Source organism: Caretta caretta, chromosome 1 (genome assembly GCF_965140235.1).
Source record: "Caretta caretta isolate rCarCar2 chromosome 1, rCarCar1.hap1, whole genome shotgun sequence".
Lineage (NCBI taxonomy): Eukaryota > Metazoa > Chordata > Testudines > Cheloniidae > Caretta > Caretta caretta.
In genome coordinates this window covers 244,678,062-244,690,951 of record NC_134206.1, presented here as the reverse complement: position 1 = coordinate 244,690,951, position 12,890 = coordinate 244,678,062, and the positions used below count along the sequence as shown (strand labels likewise).

The 12,890-nt window shown below is 46.6% G+C and overlaps 2 protein-coding genes across 7 annotated transcripts in view; one reads left to right on the top strand and one right to left on the bottom strand.

The window, feature by feature from the left end:
* Positions 1 to 10,839, bottom strand: part of LOC142071164 (uncharacterized) — a 98,451-nt gene extending 87,612 nt beyond the window's left edge. Inside the window, exons 1-2 of the mRNA XM_075125761.1 lie at positions 10,739 to 10,839; positions 10,388 to 10,412 (exon numbers count right to left, since the gene is read on the bottom strand). Coding sequence (XP_074981862.1) covers positions 10,388 to 10,412; positions 10,739 to 10,839 — 126 coding nt within the window. The remainder of the gene's footprint in view (positions 1 to 10,387; positions 10,413 to 10,738) is intronic.
* The window catches only part of IQSEC3 (IQ motif and Sec7 domain ArfGEF 3), a 123,457-nt gene that overhangs the window by 71,634 nt on the left and 38,933 nt on the right, over positions 1 to 12,890 (top strand). For all 6 annotated transcript variants that reach the window (XM_048829140.2, XM_048829169.2, XM_048829188.2 and 3 more), the window contains exon 3: positions 8,393 to 8,681. In XM_048829140.2, the coding sequence (XP_048685097.1) occupies positions 8,393 to 8,681 (289 nt within the window). The remainder of the gene's footprint in view (positions 1 to 8,392; positions 8,682 to 12,890) is intronic.

Here is a 12,890-nt window from a genome sequence, read left to right as displayed (position 1 = left end):
TTGCATAGGCAGGCTTTTGTCAGCAAATTCGGTGATGTTCAAACCTGCCTTAGGGACAAGGAGCCAAGAGATCTGAGTTGAAGTGGCAGAAAGACTGCTTCTGAGAAGCCAAGTTTCCCTTTCCTGGGGCGCTGAGCGGCCAGTTACACTAATGCAGGCTGCCATCTGTTTTTTCCTCCTCTAAAAGGTCATGTTTACCAAACATTGCAGAGGCAAGAGGGGTCTGGGGTTAAAGTAAAAGTAATTAAACCCTGAAGAGAATGAGACTCCCTCCTCCTCAATGTTCACTTGGCGTTTTTCACACCTCATTGGTATGTGCAGGTGGCGTGCGAGATGTAGCCACGCATAATCTACTCTGCAGTGACAAGCTGCAGGATCTCCTCCTTCATCTAACCCACAAAGACAGGGTGGAAATGCAGAGACTATGGACATCCAGGGCATAAACACAGTGGGCGGCTGAAAGAGATGCTGCAGTTCCATAGGCTGAGCCCCATGTTCCAGAGGAGGGTGAAGTAGGAGTCACTGATGGAAGAAAGAAAGAGGAGAGAGAAACTATCCAGCTGGGATCCAGAAATACCACTGAACAGACATAAGAACCTCAATGAAAATTCCTGAGTAATGACACATGTGACATATTGCCACCCTCGTGTGACATATTCTCACATGCTAACATTCAGATACACATGTGACCTACTCTCACCATCCCTTTACTTACTTGGGGAGAGCCACCTCTCCGAGGCTGGTGGTTTTGCAAATCTTTTGAACTGTTCATTGGGTTTATAAATCTAGCCTCAGCTGTGAACTTTTTACATGTCATTTTTCATGGGCAATTCCATTCTTTTTGAAAAAAGGAAAGCGTGTGTCCTGTATATGGGAGAGAAGAAATGCAGAGAACTTAGGCTGGCACAAGTGAGTGGACTCTACAACAGACTGATACTGGACTAAATTTAACTGATCATGCCCAGTTTTGCCAAAAGAGTCAGGACATTCGGGACAGGGTTTAAAAAGGGGTCTGTCTTGGCCAAAACAGGACGTATGGTCACCCTATGCTATGAAACTGGATCCATAGACAAATGTTGTTGCTTGGAGGCCTGATTCTCCACTGCCTTTCATGTCATTTACACTAGTGAAAAATGGGTGCGAATCATTACCATTCTGACCAAGGAGCATTTTACACCTACTTTGAAATGGTGTAAATCCCTGCACCTCGTGCAGGGCAATAGAGAATTAGGTCTGGAGCCTCTACTAAAAGCTGCTGTGTAATGTTTCCAAAGCGGAGTGGCAGCGGCTGTGTTCCACCTCACTGGTGGCTGTATTTTGGATTGACAAGTGATTCTGACATACTCTATGGAGATCCTGGTGTTAGCACTGAAGCATATAAGGAAGGGTATCTAATTTAGCATCTGGGCGCTCAGTCAGGCAATTAGCATAGGTTCACATTTGGAAGATTATCTTTGCAACCATAAGGACTAGAAACTTGCTTTAAAAATAATAAGAGCTTAGATTCTGGAGCACCATTCCGTGGCAATGGGCTGGATTATGCGACAGCCTCAGAATCGCATAGTACATGGTGTCCTGTTTAAGACCAATTTCAATACCAAACTATGGAACCTGAGTGCTCTAACTTGGGCAAACAGGGATCCCACGGGATGAGAGGCACCACATAAAGTTATGATATTCTCTAGCTATATCACAAAGACCCCTTCTGATAATGTTTAAGTGATGCTGTCCAGTTCAATCTACTGGAAAGGATGTGAAATGTAATTAATTTCAAATATATTTGCTGTATTGTTAAATATATTTTACAGGTATGTGCTATAGATTTTGTTAAAACATATAACACAAGTAAGGAGAGGTTCTGATCTCAGTTACCTTGCTCTAAACCAGGAGTGATGCCACTGGTGTAAAACTAGTGTGAGAAGAGAATCAGACTCTATTGACTTGAAGAGGGTTATATAGATGTAAATGAGATCAGAATTTGGCTTCTATTTTTGTCTCTGTTGGAGGATAATATCTAAGAAAGCTAAAAATCTGTTGGCATGGGAAATACCCACCAAGAGGACAAGTCCTTGCGTAACTAGCTGGTGCTTTGTTCTATATCATTGTCAATATGCTCTGGGAGAAGTGTGCTGCGGAGTCACCCCCAAACCCCAGCTTACAAACTCCTTAGCAGTAATTCTGCTGAGCTCAGACACCCAATACTCCATCTCAGCACATCAGGAGTCTCCAAACCCTGAAAAAAAAATCTCATAATATGTTGCCAATCCTGCCTGAGCCATTTTTCACTGTGTTTTGATCAACAAATTCACCATATGCCAGGGATGTCCTCAGGGAAGACTGAGATGGAGGAAACTGAAAAAGCATTTTGGACTGTGCTCAACTCAGCAGTTGTTTTCAGGGAGGAAAGAGGAGGCAGGGGAAAGTGCTGACGTGTCTTGAGAGAGAAGATAGATTCTTGCAGACATAGAGTCCATGTTCCCTGCTCCTGGCTCTTGCTAGCAACATTTTTTATAGTTCTGCATATGGCCCTAAGGGTTTTGATTCTGTAGCCTTCGAAGGCTTTGAAATCTTACCCACACCTCAGACCATAATAATACTGAATACTTACAGTATTTCAAAGCTTTGTATAAACAGTAACTAATGGATCCTCTTAACAGCTTTGTGAGATAGGTTCAAGGAGGAGCATGGTCAGTCAAGCAGCCTTATTCTCTTGACTAGTCTTTGCCTGAGCACAGAGCATAAACTTAAGTTACTGAGCTTTAATACCTTGAAGGAAGGTTTGTAAGTCACACACCCAAAACAGTCATCCGGAGTCATTAGTGGGGTGACATGAAACCACAAAAAGAAGAGAGTTCCAATTGTTTCTCTCCAGCACTCCATCCTCCCCACCCAACTATGTAGTGTGTATCCATCCCTACCACTCTCTCTGGTCTTAGCCATTTGTTTGCTATAATTTATTGTAGGAAAGCTAAGGCAAAGAGATGGGTCTTGCACTTTGACCTGCAGTGAGTTATGTAGCCATGGTATGGTGGTTGAGGAAGCCAACTCTAACAAGCCTTACTCTTGTGGAGAGCTGCATTGTTCCAGAGTTGGGTAGGTCTCATGGAAAAGTCCTGGCCCTGGAGCAGTGGTGGTCACCATGTACCTCATAATCAATTCTTTGAGAGCTTTGAAGATTAGCACCATTACCTTGAACAGGATCTGGTTTTCAACAAGGAGCCAGTGTAGTATCTGGAGTGCCCAGGGGATGTGCTCCCACTTACTGGTGTAGATTATCTGCATTTGAATATATTTCAGGGGTTGCCTGTTCCTTCCCCAGTATTAGAGCATCACAGTGCTCATATCTGGTGGTCATGAAAACATGGATCACCAAGGCCAGGTCTATATCAGTAAATCTGTCAGTATTAGGCACAGTTTCATGCCCAGCTGCAAATGGAAGAAGATATTTCTATCAGCAATGGCTATTTGGGCCTCTAGTATCAGTGAGGAGTGCCAGAGGACCCCGAGGCAACGTGCCATTTTGATGATCTGAGAACTAAAGAGAAATGGCGGTTGTTCCAGCACACAGACAACACAGTGCACTCCAGAACATTGGCATGGCAGTTCCATACAAACCTGAAAGGCAAGAACCACCTGTGATGTGTCTGGTACTCATTTCCATTTGAAGGGTTTGGGAGTCGCTAACCTTCATTTATCATTTTGCAATTCGGAGACTGCTAGTAGCAAGAGAGAAAAGGAAGCCTTAAAAAAAAAATACCTGAGCAGTCCTCCTTTTCCTCTGTCACCTCCCTCCAGTCTTCCCTCTGTTTTTCCCCTTCACAGAAATTCAGAAGAACTTCAAGGAAACACCCAAAAAAGCACAGGTATTTCTCCACATACAGAAGCTAAAGTTTGGAGACCTCATTTGTTTATGCAGCACACTGACAAGAAAGTTTATTAGTGCATCAAAGGGGTAGATCCAAATGAGGTTGTAGCACCATCCTCCCCTCTCCAAGGAGACATCCACATTCAATTCTAGAACACTGATGTTCCTGCTTCGCGACGTGTGTCATGCTAGACCAGCAATAGTATTTAATCTAAATGACCAGAGTCCTGTTTTCTATATCCATCAACTTCATCAGCAATCTTACATTTAGGACAACTTTAGCAACTGACTTCTGTCTACAAGAGTGGATACATGGTTAGCAGCATAATAGCAGGCAGGAACTATCTGAAACATTAAGCAGGTGTCTTCTCTACAACAACCAAATTCTATTAGTAGTAACCAACAGAGCTAGTGTTTTTAGATCATAAAAGTCACATAGGAGCATCCAGAAATAACGAAACAGCTGAATTGGTTGACTCAGTTTTATATCTGGATGCAAGTGATCATGCATCTACCAAATGGATCCCAAAGCACTTTACAAAGTTTTCCTAACGTATTGTACAAGCCACATATAATCCCTCTGCCCATCATGCAAGAATAGCATGGGGTGAAATACAGATTTCATTAATAGTACATAACAATTTTACCCAGCACTTTAAAACAGCAAGTAAAGAATTCGGATGACAATTGAAATGATAGGGGTAATTTAGGGATGCAGAACGTAATTAACATAGTTGGAATTTGGCCAGGGCACTGGGGTTCGCACTTAGCCTCTACATGGAATTTTTTATGATTACAAGCAGTTAGAAAAATTGTATTTTCGTCTCATCCAAGAAGCAGCACATTCAAGAGCTCTGTACCCTGTAGCACCACAGACACTGGTTCCATACTGACTTTGGGAGCAGGGCCATGAACTGAATCGTCTAATAAGAACACCACTTCCTGCAGCAGGTCTAGAGGTCTCCCATGTAGTACTGTCTGGCCCTAGCTCAGTTTAGTTTAGGAAGATAGAAGATCACACCTTGAGATAGTGTGCCTGTAGGTGAGGCCACCCTAAAGCTCTCTGGAAAGCACTTTTCTTTTTCACAGGTTTCGAACACTTTCCAGGTGAAACTCCAGTTTGCACCCAGTCAGATCTCCAGGATAGGAGCTAAGGATCAGAAACAACATAGAAAAGTGGTAGTTTGTTTTTGATTTCAATATCTGTTTGAATCATAAGAAGTTAGGTTTCCCATGTGGGGACTTAATCCGTTTCCACCGAGAAAGGACTGGGAATAGCCCCCCACCCTCATGTAATTACTTTACAAGGGACTCTTGCATGGGAGCAAACTGAAAGAAAAGAACATAGTAGCAGGAGCAGCTGCGACTGAAATGCTGCAGGTGAGGTTGCATCACAAGTGCCATTCCAGCCCCATTTTCTATTGCTCCCACCCCTTGGAAGCTGACATAGTGAGCTGAAATTCCCCAGCCTTGGTCTCTTGCCTGAAGGTGGAGTCTGTTTTTTGGTTTGTTTTTTACATCTGAGCAAAAACAGTTCAGCCTTTTCCCCATAAAAGGAATGTAGAAAAAGATAAGACACCGCCGCCTCCCCCCCCCCCCCCCCCCCCCCCCCCCCGTAGAAGGGATGTTTGCAACCATTTTCTGAACAACTCTATAGCCAGGCACAGTAGGGGGTTGCAAAGTTTATATTTAGCATGGAATTAGCTCTCACTGAGAAATGCCTTTGAGTGCTCCACTGAACTGTGGTTTTTATTTGACCGAGTTACGACCCTTAGAAAATTTCGTGCTGCACAGGCACTTTACATCATGTATGGGAGTTTTCACTGAGCTCAGAAAGTGTGCCACTAAAGGCAATATTGCAGGGGCAGGTGCGGCTAGGTGAGGCCCTGATCCTGCAAAGACGTAGCATGTGTTTGACTTTACACATAGTAAGTAGCACCCATTGAAATCAATGGTATTTCTCACATACGTCACGTTAAGCATGTGCATGAGTTTTTGCAGGCGTAGGCCCTTAATTATGCAGTGAGAAGTGTACTGAAAGTACAATGATGTTTAAGAGGGCTGCTGAACATTTTGGGTCTGATTCAACACTCACTTGCTCAGCAGGAATCCTTCCATTGAGTTTGAGATCAGGTCCTTTGTAAGCTTGGCAAGTGGGAACCTCAGACCTGATGCATTGTAGCCTGTGTGCAGCTCCAGGAGAGAACTCTCTCCTCCGGCCCTCCTATGGGTGAAGGACAGAGTGTTCTGGTGTCCAGCCACTGTTGCCAATTAGTTGCATGCCCGCAGAGCTGCAAAGGCCTGGAAAGCGATGCTCCCTGTGTTTGCCCCTCTTCGTTGTCTTTTAACCAACCAACAAACAAAAAACACCTCTAGGAAATTCCACCAAGTAAGTTACATTACCAGATCAACGATGTTCAAGTTGTTTGGGTAAGCATTCCAAGTCAGTTCAAGTCACACACATGGTCTTAACTCTGCCCGTTTGTAACATAGTTAATATTTTTATTTAGATTTATATGAACAAGCGCCTCTCCATGAAATTTTGACTTTTAAAAAAAGATTTATAATGTCCTACTCCCTCAACCAGCCCCCTAACAAATAATAGCTCAGCGAAACATGGCGCCTTGGTAGCACTGCGTGTTGCTCTCTCACACAGATTCCAGACTCCGCCAGACAAACAGAGGCCGCGAGAGCCACTCATTTGAAAAGTGCCCCGTAAACCAAATTTATGCAACATACTACAGATTAAGTATAACCCCATAGAGTAATGGGCCCTGATCCTGCAGTCACTTACACACATGCTTAACTTTACTACCATGGATAGCCGTGTTGAAATCAGTGGGGCTGCTGTGGTAGTAAAGGGTAGCACATGCTTAGTGTTTGCAGGATCAGGGCCATAATGAATATTTTCTGGCACCCAGAGGCCTGCTATGCTCTCCGGGAAGTCAGTGTTCTAGTCAACTGTCCGGGCTCTGAACTGCAGTAGAGGAAGTCTGAACCACAGTGACCTTGATTCAGCAAAGCGCTTAGGTCAGTGCTTAAATGACCTGCTGAATCGGTGCCTAGTTGCACAGCTAAGTGAGCTTTGTGACCCAGTCCTGCTCCCATTGAAGTAAATGGGAAATTAAACCGATGGTCACTTGGTCATCCCTAGAACTGTACAGTGAAAAAGGCTACACTGCTGGATCAAAAGAAAATGGATAGTACATGGATGCTGATACAATTATTAAAATATACACCAGAAGGGAAGAGAAGTTAAGATAGAACAAGTCTGACATTAAAGATACCCTGGGCCTATATAAGGATTCAAATACCAGACGTACTCAAGAATCAAGTCAAATAATAGAATATACTTCACATGCATATCTATGAGCGTTGAGAAAATGGCATTCCCGGACCAGATTCGGATCTCAATTAAATCAGAATAATTCCATTGCAGTCAATGGAGTTACAACATATTGACATCAGTGCAACAGAGATCAGAATGTGATCAGGTTGGTCTGTACATTCATGTAAATCACGAGTAACTCCATGTGGTCAGAGGAATGACACTGGTGTAGTACTGAAGAGGAGAATCAGATTCAGTAATTCAGAAAGTTCCCCTGAGGATGAAAGTCTCTGTTTGATTTCAGAAAACACTTAGCAAGCAAGGTTAGCAACTGAACATCTCCAGAGGACCAGATACACACAGACCCCATACTGTCCAACAGCACCTTTCAGCTGCCTTAGAATGCACTGTTAATGGGCACTGGTTTTATACCATTATCCCTTTGCCCAGAAGATGTAGCTGTGAGGGAAGAAGGGTGTGATCCTCTCGCCATTGGGAACCATCAGTGCAGGAGTCTTCTCTGTGGGCCAGGATGGGACGGTTTCCTTTTTGGAAGCCCTGGAGGTCACTTGCTAATGTTTTGTTCTATAGGTTTATTTTAGTGTTTCTGGATCCCAGGGCTGCCAGATTGCCTTGGTGCCTCCTTATGGTCTATGGCTCTGGTCGTGAAGCCAATGGCTTCTCCATGAGATTCAGCCACCTGTGTTTCATTTCTTTGTGACCTTAAAATCTCCAGAGGGAAGTTAAAGCAAGTTCCTTGGATCCTTGGGATCCAGTCTCCAAAATCAAATGTGACCCCAAACATAGCAGTCAGTCAGTTAGTAAGCGGTAGGCACAAAAGTGATGTCTGTTGGATAACCACCTGTAGCTAGGACAAGATCCAGGAAAGAGGCGATGCATCCTTCTCCCAGGACACTCTCCTCAGCCCCTGAAGTTATATCCCAGCATGATCTGGGAAGGCAGACAGGCTGCAGCTGGAGTCACATGATTCTGGCTTGGCTGGTGTGTGTGGCGCACCCTACTGGCTCTCTGGGTGGGAGGGGCCAGTGTTTTTGCTGGGTCAAAGTACGGTGTTGATCCACTCCCTGCTCCCACCCTGCGGCCCAGGCTCCCTGGACATTTGACATGAAGATCAGTTAATGAGGGTAGAGAATCCAAAAACCAAATAAAAAAAGAGAAACGTTGCGTTTTGTTCACAGTGACGATTCCTGCGGTTCCACCAGCAAGAAACCCCGGTGTGAAACGGAGGATCCGAAGGAGGCCGGCAGACACAGTGGCCAGGAAGGCAGGTCCGACACCCTGACGCTAAAAGCCCAGCATGCAGAGCGGCAGGAGGAGCAGGCAGCGGGGTGCTCCCCTCTGGTGCAGAAGCCCAGCCTCCATCACACGGGTTCCCCAGTGAGAGTGCAGCGCAGCAAAGGGACGGCCACGTGTTCCCATGCAGCTGCCTCCGATTATGAGCTCTCTCTTGACCTAAAGAATAAACAGGTACAGCGGCTTCCTCCTCAGGCTACGGGAGAGGGGGATGGGGAGGGTGGGGCCACATTCACGCCACGGGGGGCCATTTCTCTGTGAATGTGCTAGCCTAGTTTCTGTGACCATACTGTGCCCTCTCCACAGACCAGGCCTAGCCCCTACATTGTGCAGGGACTATAGAGGAAGGAACATGTGAGGGCCTCATCTAGCTTCCTCCTGCCTGGCCAGGACATCACCTCACCTAAACCCCTTGGGCTCTGCTGCCCCCCTTCCCCCTCCACATTCCACAGTTCAGAATGGACCCAGCTACTCAAACCTGACTTTAGCTTTAGAGAGGGCTTGCAGGCAGTGGAGGGCTGCAGAGCCCCCCAGGAAATGTTGTGAGCACATGCTGCTAAAGGCAGCCCAGAAGATCAGGGTCTCTCCTTGTTCAGGGGGAGAAGCACACCCTGGGGAGTTCTGAGAGCAGGGGGGTACCTTTTATCCAGAGGCGTTTCCACAGCTTTGTTCTGCCTTCACACAGAGCCTTTGGACTGTCAGTTCTTTGGGGCAGGGACTGTCTTTATTTGTGTCCTGTACAGCGCCAAGCACATTGTCAGTGTATCACTAGCAGCAGCAGCAGGATGGTGATGGATGCTCTTGCGATAGGCAGACTTACCAGACTGAGAGAAGACGACTCTCACAAATCAGCAGCCTTTTTGTCTACGCCCATGGCTCTAGCCTAGCTCCAGAGTTCAGCCCAGTCACATCTAGCTGCATCTCCGCATCTTCCTCTCAGCAGGGGATGCTGGGGTCCCACCTCGTAGCCAGTGAGAAGAAACGTCGCCCCTCACACGCACTGTGTCGCTGCCAATTAAAACACGGCAGATTCGCTATTAGAAAAACCCCACTCTAAGAGGACCGTTTCTGTCCTTTTCATGGGATGCAGCTCAACTGGAGGCTGCTTCGTTCACAGGCCCTGCAGACCAGGAGGCTGAACAAGCGGCAGTGACACACTCTGCCTGGATTATGCTCAGCAGTTGAAGGATGATTTTTAAGCAGTGATGGGCAAATTGTTTCAGCTTCAGAAGCAGTTGCAGAGGGACCTTTCTCCCTCTCCTCCCAGGAGCCGTTTAGAAAATGAAAGTCGACTCTAACCAGGTTCACACCCAAGGAGTGGCTGCAGGGAGTACTTCCTTCCAATTCACACAAGATGCTTCTTGCGCCCCCAAGCAGAAAGGTCCAATTAATGACCCACCCAAATACCGAGCAGCAAAAAGGACTTGGGTCTCTGGGTCTTTATGGAGAGTTGTATTTACAACTCTAGCTGTGTTTCACAGTGGGCAAGGGAAAGACAGATGATAACTAACAAGCTTCACCAACAAACATGGCATATACTTGTGGTGGTCCTCCGCTTGTGTAGATTGGCATAGCCCTGTTCAAGTCATGAAACTTCATTGATTTATACCAGTTGAGCATCTGGCCCATGATCTCTTAATTCTAAATCCATTTAACCATGGGCTCCCAAACACTGCTTTTTGAGCATAGCCCAAACCAGCCCTGGAGGGATCTGAGACAGAGGGAGAGCCTATCCCCATATTCATTCAAGTCTGGTTCCTCTCAGCACTGACCTTCCATGGACCTTAGGCCTGCCATAGGCAGAGACACCTTTCCCCACGGTGAGGGAGATTGCAGGATCCATGTTCATTCTGTTCTTGGCTTTCCTTAGTGGTCCCTACTCCTGTCCTGGAGGAGGCGCTTTTCCTGGAATAAGGAAGATATCAATTCAGGCCAGATTCGGCCACTCTCACTCACCCTGAGTAGTGCCTTACTCCATGAGTCATCCCACTGATTTCAATGAGACTTCCTGTCTGGTAAGGCACTACTCAGTCCAAGTACTGGTGGCAGAACTGGGCCCTCAGAGGTTGATTTTCTCACACTGCCACAACAATCCACCTAATCATAGCATCTTCATGCTCTACTTTAGTTTTGTTACTTATTTCAAAATGATGGAAGAGGGCGCCTCACAGTACCTCAAGCCCTGTTCAGCTTTCGGGAGATGATTGCATGTACGCTACAAAGGAAAATACCTATTGGCAGCATAATGCCCCAAGTTGGAGAAGTAGGCGGTGGTGCCTGTCCAGGATATAAAGCAGAGCACCTGCAGCAGCACCGTGCCTCCTGATGCCATGCTGGCGTGTTGATGAATGGATCGTGCCCAGCAATGAAGGCTGGCTGCCTGCCTCTGAGGGCACAGCTCTCTATACCATGAGATGGAGCATGTTGGGTTATTTGGGGCAGCAGCAAGCCCCTTAAGACCACAATGGGATGTGGGATGATGTAGTTAGCTCAGGTGCTGAAGCATGGTATGTCATCAGCTGACTTTGCACTGGGCTGGGAAATGGAGCATGTCCAAAGTATGAAGGGCAGCATCTCCACTAGCACATCACCCCCTCTAATGCCACACCAAGCGATGGGAGATGGAGCATGCCCTGTGTATGAAGAACAACACCCCATCACCACAGGGCCCCTTAATACAATGTTGTCCATTCATTGTGAGGGGCTGCTGGTGCTTAGTAGAAAAGGGTCTGGGAGTGGGGGATGCAGGCAGAACACTAGTAAGAAAGGCACTTTAGGGGTTCCCAGCTTTCTTTTCTTTTTTTTACATCAGATATATTATCCTGCCCTGGGCAGCTAAAATGCAGTCACTGGGCCTGATTCTCCTTTCACTACCACTGTTGTAAAATAGGGAGTAACTCCTTGGACACCAGCGGGGAAAACTGCTATAAGTGATATCAACATCAGGCCCATTGCTTCTGGAGAGGTGGTGTATTTGTGTTTGCCTGAACATGCTGTAGGCAACGCTCCCGCAGGGGTTGTATCTCAAATACATTGCCATCCAGGCCGGGCACTGGGGTTTGCCTGGGGCTGGGCTTGTAAAAACTCCCATCTCTGCACAATCCCTCCTGGCTAGAGAGATTTCCCAGGTGTTTCTGATTTAGCCACAGGGCCTGAATCAGGACTGGGTGCTTGCCTTGAGGGCCAGAAATGTATTAAGCTAATTATTCTTTTTAATTCCTCCCTCCTGCTTTTCAATTCCTTTGGCACTGGCTGCAGGATCACTCCCCAGAGAAGAATAGTTCTAAGAAGGCAATTACTTGTGATTCACAGGGCTTATGAGAAGTGAGAGAAAGCCAATCATGTCTGCCCTTTCTCACCTCCCAAGTGGAAAGAGAAGGTTCTTCCAACAAGCCAGACATACATCTCCATAAGCTCCTGCTGCTGTGGAGTGCTAATGGATGCCCTTTCCCCCTTGCTAGAGGAGGGGAATGGGCCCCTGGCTGTGTCAAATCCTTAAATCGGTCCAGTGGCAAATGTGAATACTGCAGGCTTCAGGAAATCACTGAACTGCAGGCTCCTGAAGTGGGGGGGGGGGGGGGGTAGGGAGGGAGAGAGAGAGAGATTTAGTCCAATTGAAGTGGAGTGGCAGCACGGCCCAGTGGCCAAGGTGCAGAACTGGGAGTCAGGAGACTTGGGGTATATTCCTGGTTTTGCTACGCAACTCATATGACCGTGTGTAAGTCTCCGTGTCTCAATTTCCCCATCTGCAAAATGGGGCTCATGATACTGATCCTCCTTTGTAAAGCCCTTTGGGCTCCTTGGGTAGAAAGTTCTGTGAAAGTGCTCAGTATTCTGATAGCTTGGCCTGCATTTGAGAGCTCTTCGCAGGGCCTTTAGGAAGCAGCGTAGATTGGGAATACCCTTTACCGTTAATTTCCCTAACAGCTTGTAGGGGTTTATAGAGTGCCAGGCATTGCAGTAACTGGGGTGCCAGTGGCCCATGCTTTTGAGCTCTTAGACAGCTCCCGCCTCTCCCACTGAGAACCAATGCCATCAAACTCTGCTATTCAGAAACTGGCCTCTGCTTGGCAGGAATCTGCCTTTTATTTCAGATCAGCAATTACATCTCATCCTGGCCTCTAATAAGGACGGAGCATATGAGATTTACACTTCCCAAATGGCTGTCACCTCCTTGGAAACCTTGGATAACTTCCAGGCTGCTGCTTCCCCTGGTTCTGCTGGGTTTTGTACTTTATTATTATCCCTTCTCTCAAATAGCTGCTTCCCCCATTCCCCTCCCCCACAACAGGACTAGCCTCCTTGTTGTTATGCCAGGCTGTGGTACCTAGGACTCTCAGTCAGTTCCCAATCACAGCTGGTTGGGCTGTGCCTGCACAAGTG